The sequence below is a fragment of the Anastrepha ludens genome, chromosome 5, assembly GCF_028408465.1.
Source record: "Anastrepha ludens isolate Willacy chromosome 5, idAnaLude1.1, whole genome shotgun sequence".
Lineage (NCBI taxonomy): Eukaryota > Metazoa > Arthropoda > Insecta > Diptera > Tephritidae > Anastrepha > Anastrepha ludens.
The window spans coordinates 105746190-105756117 of record NC_071501.1 but is presented as its reverse complement, the minus strand read 5'-3'; the positions used below and the strand labels follow the sequence as shown (position 1 = coordinate 105756117).

General features: G+C 42.2%; 1 protein-coding gene across 1 annotated transcript; it reads right to left on the bottom strand.

The window, feature by feature from the left end:
- Positions 1-6877: 6877 nt before the first annotated feature.
- LOC128863646 (uncharacterized) lies at positions 6878-8466 on the bottom strand. The gene is made up of 2 exons (XM_054102898.1): positions 7427-8466; positions 6878-7358 (listed from the first exon to the last, which is right to left on the bottom strand). Exons 1-2 carry the CDS (start codon positions 7628-7630, stop codon positions 7053-7055), a joined length of 510 nt encoding a protein of 169 aa, XP_053958873.1. The 5' UTR covers positions 7631-8466; the 3' UTR covers positions 6878-7052.
- Positions 8467-9928: the final 1462 nt, after the last annotated feature.

Sequence of the window (9928 nt, the reverse complement as noted above, 5' to 3'; positions counted from 1 at the left end):
TCATAATATTATTACTGGAGTAATTGATTGTCCCTACTTATTGGAAAGGATTCGATTTAATGTTCCGCAGCGATCTCTTAGGAACTTCTACCCTTATTATGGGGGAAACTTTAAAACTACGTATGCCAGCAATGCTCCCATTACTCGTGCTTTACGGGAATTAAATGCCGTTCATAATGATGTTCTTCTTGATTTCTCGCTTTCAAGAACAGCACTTTTAAATCTTTTGAATTCTATATTATAGTTAGTTAGTAGCTAGTATAGTTTTTAAATACATATAATATATTTGTAGCTTAATCTAAGCAACTTTTGTATCATAGTCTGTAAGGATTGTAATTCATAGACTTAAATAAATAAATAAATTGAGGAGTGTCCTCTTTGGTTCGTTCTGAGTAGGCCGATTTCTCTTAGTCGGAGAGTTGCTTTGGCAGCTGTTTGCTTACCGTACTGCTCTATTGGTAAAATGTTAAGCATAATATTTAGTGCATCTGTGGGTGTGGTTCTGAGGGCCCCGCTGATGCAAAGACTGGCCATTCTTTGTACGTGTGCCATGGTTCTTTTAATGTACAATTTATCTAAAGCTGGCCACCATACTAATATCATACTGTTTACAAGAGTATAGTGCTATTGTCGCCCTTTTTACTCTATCTTCGACATTTGCCTTCCATGTTAGCTTTCGGTCTAGTATTAGACCTAAGTAGCGGGCCTCATCACTAAATGACAGTGCCGTTCCACCTAGAGTCGGAGGAGCTATATTTGGAATTTTATGTTTCCTGGTAAATAGGATGAGTTCAGTTTTATTGGGGTTGACGCTTAGCCCATTTGCTTTTGACCAGTTTTCAACCATGTTTAGTAAATCTTGCATGACTTCTATAAGTGTATTGGGGAATTTCCCCCTTACTACCATTGCAACATCGTCCGCATATGCTACAACGTGTTGTCCTCTCTCCTCTAGGCTCTTTAGCAATGAGTTTAGTGCCAGCACCCATAGGAGAGGGGACAGCACACCGCCTTGAGGTGTTCCTCTGCTAACTTTTTTCTTGATCTCTGAGGCCCCTAGGGTTGCGATCACAAATCTGCTCAAGAGCATGTTTTTGCCTTTATTATGGTATCCGGTAGGATGTTGTTGAATGCGCCCTCGATATCTAGAAAGGCTACCAGTGTGAATTCTTTATTATACATTGACTTCTCGATTTCTGTAGCAAGTGAGTTAAGTGCTGTTTCAGTTGATTTCCCTTTACAGTACGCATGTTGTGAGATGCTGAGCTTATTAGGGCTGATGTTAGCCCTAATATGCTCTTCTAAAATTCTTTCTAATGTTTTTAGCAGAAAGGAGGATAGGCTTATTGGCCTGAAATCCTTAGGTGTTGTGTGTGAACTTTTTCCCGCTTTAGGGATAAAGACCACTTTTACCTCTTTCCATGTTGATGGGACACTTTTCAGTTTCAGAGCAGCCTTAAATATGGCCGTCAACCACTCCATGATGTAGTTGAGTGAATGTTGTATTTGGGCCGGGAATAATCCATCTGGGCCCGGTGATTTAAATGGTTTGAACGTGTTCACTGCCCAGGTTATCCTAGTTTCAGTGATTATTTCTTCAATGTCAGAGTTTGGTCTTTCTGTACCATTGTTGATTAATACGTTAGATGATACGTTGCTAGGAAATTGTGTGTCCACTAGCAACTTCAAAGTTTCGTCACTCGAAGTAGTCCAACTCCTGTCCGGTTTTTGGAGGTATCCGGTGGGATTGTGTTTTTTTGAGAGGATTTTACGCAGTCTGGAAGCCTCTGTGGTTCCTTCGATTTCTCCACAGAACGTTCTCCAACCAGACCTTTTCGCTTTCCTAACTTCTGTTTTGTAAATTTTTAGCTTACTGTAGTAGCAGTCCCAGTCTTTACTCTCTCCTGTCGCTTTCGCTCTATTAAACTGTTTTCTGCTGTCGTTTCTTAATGTAGACAGGTCTTCTGACCACCAGGGCGGCTTTTTCTTCCCCTTATACCTAATTAAAGGGCAAGCCTTGTTTAGCGCAGTTCTACAGACCTCCGACCTCCGTAAGGATTTGGACGTGTTCGTTCAATGATTCTCTGTCTTCAATAGTAATATTTTGGGAATTTGGAAGTCTTTCCTTAAGTTCCCGTTTATATATATGCCAGTTGGTCTTTTTCAAGTTCCTGCTGGCGGGCGGGGCCCGTGGGTTATTTCCCACAAATTTTATTTATATGTAGCGATGATCGGAGTAAGGGTGTTCATTCAGAACCCTCCACTGCGTCATCTTTCCGTAGAGCGTTTGACATGCTAGCGTAATATCAAGAACTTCTTGTCTATTGCGCGTAATAAATGTAGGTTCGTTGCCTTTGTTACACACTAAAAGCTTACTACATATAATATAACTAAAGAGAGACTCACCTCGTTCGTTTGTATCCGAGCTCCCCCATATGGTATGGTGGGCATTGGCATCACCTCCTAGTACTAGTTTGCGGTTGTGTGCTTTGCAGTCTTCCACAAGGCTTCTTATTAGCGGCGACGGCAGTGGACCTGTGTCGTCTCCGGCAAAATAGAACGAGGTTAGCCAGATGTTGCTTCCGCTCACTCCCCAGCTAACCGTCGTAGTATCTGCGTTACTGAAATTTTGAATCATAAATTAGATGTGCTTTAAGATGTGCTTTTGCCATTATGCATGCTCTTTTAGTACCTTCACAATTGGTCTTGTATACTTTATAACCTGATGTCCTCAGACCGCAGATTTCGCCATTCCGTACCCAGGGTTCCTGGATGAGGACTACATCCGGCTGATCTTCTGCCAGACGATCCAGGAGGGTAAGACAGGTTTCTTTTCAGTGGTGTAGGTTTATCTGTAGAAGATGCATCAGCTGTTAGCGTTATGTCTGGGTCTTCTTTGCTTTCGCATAAAAGTTTCCTTTCGGAATACTTACGCTGCTGTGTGGAATACTTACCCTCCCGTTCGAAATACAACCTCCCTAAGCCCATTTCTGAGCCTGAAGGGGCATATTCTTCTTCGGTGGGCTGGTCGTCTTCGCTCATTGGCTCGGTTTCGCTCATGGGTTCCAGTTCACTCATGGGCTTTTCACTTTCCTTCGTGGCGAGGAACTCAATTGCATCCGTGTCGGTTTTATAAATGTGAAGCTTCACCTTTACAAAACCGTATCTCAGTTGCCCATCGCATTTCGCTAACGGTTCAATTGAGTTCTCTGTGAGGAGCAGGAGAGCCTGCATGGTGGCGCGCTTCTGCTCTTTCGATTCTTCCGCGCTGTTTTTGTTGGTAAGAGTTTTGACGTATCTCCACTCCTGCGTTGGGATATCCGGATTGCAGACCCGAATGAGCTTCATAATCTCTTCCGGGTCTTCGACGGTTGAAGGTAACCAAACCCTTGCTGGCGGCCTGGACGGAATATCCTTCCTGTCCACGACCACTACCTTGGCATTTGGGTACACTTCGCCGACTTGGGAGATGGCCTCTTTGTACAGTTGAACCGATCTCTCATCGTCGCACGCTATTATTTTTATCTGGCCTTGGTGCCAGCCTAAGTCTTCGCAGGCAGGCGGGGGGCCGGGGTTCTCCAGAATAACCTTTAGTGCCACTTTCGTTAGCTCGCCCTCGATCCATTTCCATTGGGCCTTGGGGATCATACCTTCAGGATGGTTCTCGTCCAGGACTCCTATGATAAAGCAGTCTTTTGCAACCTCCGCAAATGATCTTCTGGGCCCATTGATTTGTGCCTTTTTGCGCTTGGCTTATTATCCTCCAAGGACCGCTGTCGTTTTGGAGCCGATTGTATTGGTTTGAAGTCGGGGTTGAAATCAGGAAGGATCGCTTTCGCTCTTTCAATCGCCTCTTTCAACTCCTGAGACATTTCACCTTCCTTTGGGTGAGTTTCGTGCACCCTCCTTAGGAGCCTAGCCGCGTTTCTGCGATCCTGGTAGCTCGCTTTCGCTGGGTCTACCACCCTCAAAAGCGGCCATCCTTCGGTACCGGAGCTAGCAGTAGCAGTGCTTCCGGTCGGGACCGTTTTTGGGGGCTGAATCACAGTTGACTGCCGGGCTAGTGCACCCCTACTTGTGCTTGGACCTGTGTCCAGCTCTGGTTGTGTGGCAACTGGCCTCGCTTTCGCTGAGGCTGTCACTGTGTATTTCGATCGACTTATTTGGCCGATGGATGGAGTTTTCTTTGAGCTCGGTGCGACCGTTGCTCTTATTGCGGAACTGTTTGTTCCTGTTGGTCTTTTAGAAGGAGGACCGATCTCCTTTTTTTTATTAGTTTTTGAATAGTCTGTTAGCATATTTGGACCAACGAGTGTCGGAGAAAGGATGTCCGCCCGTGCATAGCTCCGAACTACACGGGTAAGGCTAGTTATTACGGAGGGCGCCAGGTATCCGTAAGCTCCGTTCGAGACTTGGTTATTTATTAGAAGGGCCCCAAGCCTGACAGATTCTCGGCACGGGTCGCATCACACCTTAATCCAGCCCTTCACCCCCGACCACGTTAAGAGTACTTTGGGTAGTGCTGTACTATTGAGGAGTATCGAACCCTACCCATAGTACCCTTAACTTAGCTAAGTACCTCCTGAAAATAGGAAAACTGTGGTACTTATTACCAGCTGGCACCCTCGGGGAGGGTTCAGTGGAGGATTTTCGCCAGCCGATATTTAGGTATATGACTGGGAATATATTTTCTGTGCACCGCTGTGGACATCTGTGGACCTCGAGTAAATTCTTTTTTTCCGAGAAGCTCTTTTAACTAACGTCCTAACGTATGGCACAGAAGCTTGGACGATGACAACATCTGATGAGGCGCTCCTTGGAGGGTTTGAAAGACAGATGCTGCGGAAGATATTTAGACCTTTGCACGTTGGCAACGGCGAGTGTCACAGGCGATGGAACAATGAGCTGTATGAGCTTTACGACGACATAGACATAGCGCAGCGAATAAAGATCCAACGGTTTCGTTGGCTGGGTCTTGACGTCCGAATGGACACAAACCTGCGACTCTGAAAGAATTTGATGCGGTACTAGCTGGTGGTAGCAGAGTAAAAGGAAGGCCTCCCATGCATTGGAAAGATCAGATGCAGAAGGACTTGGCTTCACGACTGGCACGCTTTGTAAAACTCGTCCAAAATGGCTAAAAACTATGCCATTTTTTACGTTTTGAAATGTAGACTTTTAAAGCTTACAATAACGAAACCAATACGCTAAGCGTTGAAGAAAGTCATTCCACGTTTTGAATTTCTGAAGGTAAGAAGAAAAGGAGCAGCCGCCGTAGCCGAATGGGTTGGTACGCGACTACCATTCGCAATTCACAGAGAGAACATTGGTTCGAATCTCGGTGAAACACCAAAGTTAAGAAAAACATTTTTCTAATAGCGGTCGCCCCTCGGCAGGCAATGGCAAACCTCCGAGTGTATTTCTGCCATGAAAAAGCTCCTCATAAAAAAAAAACACCAGTCTAACGGTTAGACGCGATAGAAGTGAAACCTTCCGTAAAACAAACTGAGAGAGAATAAGACGAAAGCAGTATTAGGAGCAAGATAATTACAGGTTCATTATAATATTGCTATAAAGTTCATATTTTATTTTCTTCATTTTATTATTATTCATCCTCAATGTTTTCAATTTCAACAAATGATACGAGTGGCTTATGATAGCTAAAATATGATACAAATGCTTTGGTTTCGATGTTGTCAACATGTCTTTGAAATACCGCGTCAATGGTTGTTTTTGATCGTGTTGTCGATTCAGTGCGATTGTTACACATTTTTAAATTGAATGTTGTATTGAGAACGTCAATTAAAGGAACCGCTGTGTCCAATGCAAAATTTACGTTAAAATCGCCACTTAAAATCATTGGAACTTTATTGTAATCTTTTCTAAGTATCCGCGATACTTCTGGTGTATGCTTTATTAAATTTTCGTGAATGAATTCCGTGATGCTATTTATTGATTTTTTTTTCTGTCGATATTCACGACACTTTTCTGCATTATTTTTCGGCATAATTGCGGTAAATATTTAAAAATTAAAATATTTACGAATATAAAAATACACACACGGTTGCTATTATGAGCGTCCCCAGCAAAACCTGCGTGACCGAAACTCTAACACAATTACATTTTTTTGAATGTTACAAACACATATGTACGCAGGTTTTGCTGGGGCGTGACCGAAACTCTAACACAATTACACATATGCACTCTTTTTTTTGGTTCTCCGTCACCTTTGGAAAATGTGTAAACAGTAAGCAAACTTTATTCATATATTTTTCTTCATTTTTGCATCAGTAAAATTAAACAAACGCCGTAGCCGAATGGGTTGATGCGTGACTACTATTCAGAATTCACAGAGAGAACGTCAGTTCGAATCTCGGTGAAAACACCAAAATTAAGGAAAACTATTTTTCTAATAGCGCTCACCCCTCAGCAGGCAATGCCAAAACACCGAGTGTATTTCTACCATGAAAAAAAGCTCCTCATAAACATATCATAAAATAAAAAAATAAAATAACTGTATAAAAAAATTTTTTTTCTTGTGATTCGAACCAAGGATTTTGGATCGGAAGCTCACATTGCTAGCCGCTCGGCTATCGCGCCATGCTGTCGGCGCTGGCCTAAAAGTTATTTAGTTCGTCGCTACGTGTATATGTAATATTCATAGCCAAGAGTGTCGCTTTTTTCGTTTCACTTTTTCTCAAATCACTCCCAACGATTCTAAAGAAGTTTTCACTTCAAAAAAAGTCTGCCGTTCGGAGTCGGCTTGAAACTGTAGGTCCCTCCATTTGTGGAACAACATCAGGACGCACACCACAAATAGGAGGAGGAGCTCGGCCAAAAAGGGTGTACGCGCCAATTATATATATATACAGTGGAGTCTGGATATAGTGAACTAATTTCTCCGAGGCCTGTTCACAGTATCCAGGTTGTTCACTATATTAAGGTTGACATTTTTTTTGTTTTAACTTGGTTTATTAGCTTTAAATTCAGGTTTTTTATATAAACAAAACAGATTATTTGTATGAAGTAATATTTTGAAAAATACATACATATTATTGAAAGAATTTACGAATAGATGTTTGCTGTTTGTGTTCGGAAATTGACTTTTGGACCGCTTTTTCGCGTAGACTTTTCAGTACTAGTATGCTAGCATAGTCAGTGGTGTTAGCTTCAGCCCATGCGATAGCTATATCGAAGCTTTTAATGGCTTCAGTAGCTTTTATTAAATTTCCGATCTGTCCTTCGCCTTGGCTGTCACTACCAGATTCTTCAGTATCCATGGCATAATTATCTAAATCAATTTCTTCGTCAACTTGGATTGAATTCCACTTCTCAATATCTTGTTCAGTGTAGGTTTCCTAAAACAAATAATGTTCACATACAAACTTAATTAACAGGTGCTTGTCAAGAGGGTGAATAAAATTACCTCCGGTAATACAATTTGCAGCAGACCCTGTATATCATGAACTTCTTCACATTTTTCCTGCAATATTTTTTCACGAAGTAAGCTCAATGGAATATCATCGTCTTCATCCTCGCTTTCATTTGCTTCTGTAGTATTTAAGCATTCTAATAAAGGCTTCCAACATTTTACTATTACATTTGCCTGCAGCTGATTCCAAGCAAGCATTAAAAATGATACAGCTTCCTTTAAAGTTAAATGTTTAAGAAATTGTGTGATGTCATCCTTTCACAACAATACAACTTTACAACTTAGTTAAGCGAATCACATTTTGATCCATAGGCTGAATTAAAGGCGTTACATTTGGAGGCATATAAATCACGAATATGGATCCATCAGCAGTTTTAAGTTCATCTTCTGGTGGATGGCAAGGGGCGTTATCAAGCAAAAGGATAGCTTTGGCTGGTAATCCTTTCTGTAGTAAATATTTTTGAACCTAATATAAATTAAAAACGAATAAATACTCTGCAAAAATGTCAAGAGTTGCATTATAAATGTATGTTCCTGAGGGACGAAGCAATGGTGAAACCATTCTCTGAAAATGTTGGCGGTCATCCATGCATTCTTAGAGTTCCGATAGTCTACCGGGATGTCATAAGCCTTAAAGGAGCGCGGCTTCTTGGCATGCCCAATTATTAACGGTTTCACTTTATGCTGACCAGTTGCATTTGTACATGCAAGAAAAGTAATTTTGGCCTTTTCTGCTTTTCTCCCCGGAGCTGTTTTTTCTGTTTGGCTGACATACGTTCTATCAGGAAGCATTTTCCAAAACAAGCCGGTCTCGTCTGCGTTATATACTTGGTCCTCGCAAAGCTTCAATTCGTAAATAATGTTTCTGAGTTTTTTTTTTAACAGTTTATGCTTGCCGTTGCGTTTAAAGCTTTGTTCACTATTTCGAGTTGTCGATAGTTCACTATTTAGAGTACTCAATGTAAATTTCTAGGTGTTCACTATATCGAGGTGTTCATTATACCGGGGGTTCCTTATACCCAGACTCCACTGTATATATAAGAAGAAAAGTAAGTAATTATGGAAAAAAGTTACCTTCTTATTACAATTTCAATTCGGTCTCCACGTTGTTCTGCAAGTTAGATTCTTTCAAAGAAAACAGCTCATGACTTGAATGTTAAGCTTACAATCCTTTAGTAGGATTATTATGAGAATGATTTATTATTTTGAACTCAATGTTGACCTTAGGTACTAAGAACATGTTTGGACAAGTCAGTCCTCATTGAGCCCAAAAGCGCACAGGAACTACGATGTCATCACTTAAAAGGAAATATTTATTTTTGTTTGATGAAGCTTCACACTGATTCGCATTTATAATCTCTATTTGATTTACCACTTGACTCGAATTGCTCCTTTACTCTATGGAGATGAGAGTGCGTGCGTGATTCAAAGCACCAACTAATACGCAAGCACATGCACACATGTTCATGTGTGGCTTTGCATGCTGTGCAGGAAATAAAAACTTTCTCATTTCCGCACATAGATGTTGAGAGCCTGAGTTCGATGTCGGATATCCGGAACCTTTCGCCCAACGCATTGATTATGAAATCTTCCTGACAACACCACCACCCAACACTACACTTCCGGAGCTCGGCGCACAGCAAAGAGACCTAAGCAAATCAGTAACAAATCCATTTCAGGGCAATCACAAATGACCATAAGAAGGCATGAAGGCCGATGTGTCGTGATGATACGTTAATATATTCATTTTAGTGCTCGCACTTGGCAAATGCGACAACCACTCCAGCGCAGGTTTTTGTTCTCCCTTTTTACACGCCTAACACACTACGGCTTTATCATTTGCCCGTCGCACCTTCAGGCAAGTACAACAACAACGAAAACCTTAAAATGAAGAGCGCAAAATATAAACGTTAGCAACGAAGGCAGAAGAGGGTCGGTGCACTAGGCAGTGCGGAACACGACTCTGATGCGGAAATGATGCTGAACAATCGATGTTGTTACGAAGCGAGAATGGGCTATGGTGGCCTCTACACAAGTAGCAGGGACGCCCACGCGACCCACAGCCACACAGGAAGTACAGCACTATTTAACTGAAAGCACAAGCCTACATGCACGTGCAAAGCTGAGCAAAGTTGCAACAGAGGAAATGAATGCCTGGTCGTCATTTCGCAAGCACACCACCATATGACATACACCTCACACCAACAGACCAACATATTGGGCAACGAGTCCGCAAAACACTGCAGTATCTTTTTTCTTTGCTGCCTGCCTTGCAGATACAGAAATCACAAAGGCAAGCAGCAAAACGTCTGATCGACCAAGCAACCAACTAACTCGCCAGACAGTCAACCATCCGACCTACGACCGTACAACCATTGAACATAGAGCCAACATTCAGTCAGCCAGTTAGCCAGTCAGCCAGCCAGCCAGTCTGGTTGCTGGGTCGCTTGAAAGCCACTAAGGCAATGCGAGCCAACACATCAGCCAGTGAAGCTG

Coding starts and splice junctions, on each gene's coding strand:
- LOC128863646 (XM_054102898.1), bottom strand. CDS start 7,630: ATGCTTGCTTGGAATCAGCTGCAGGCAAATGTAATAGTAAAATGTTGG. Junction 7,359..7,426: donor TGCAAATTGTATTACCGGAG/GTAATTTTATTC, acceptor TATTTGTTTTAG/GAAACCTACACTGAACAAGA.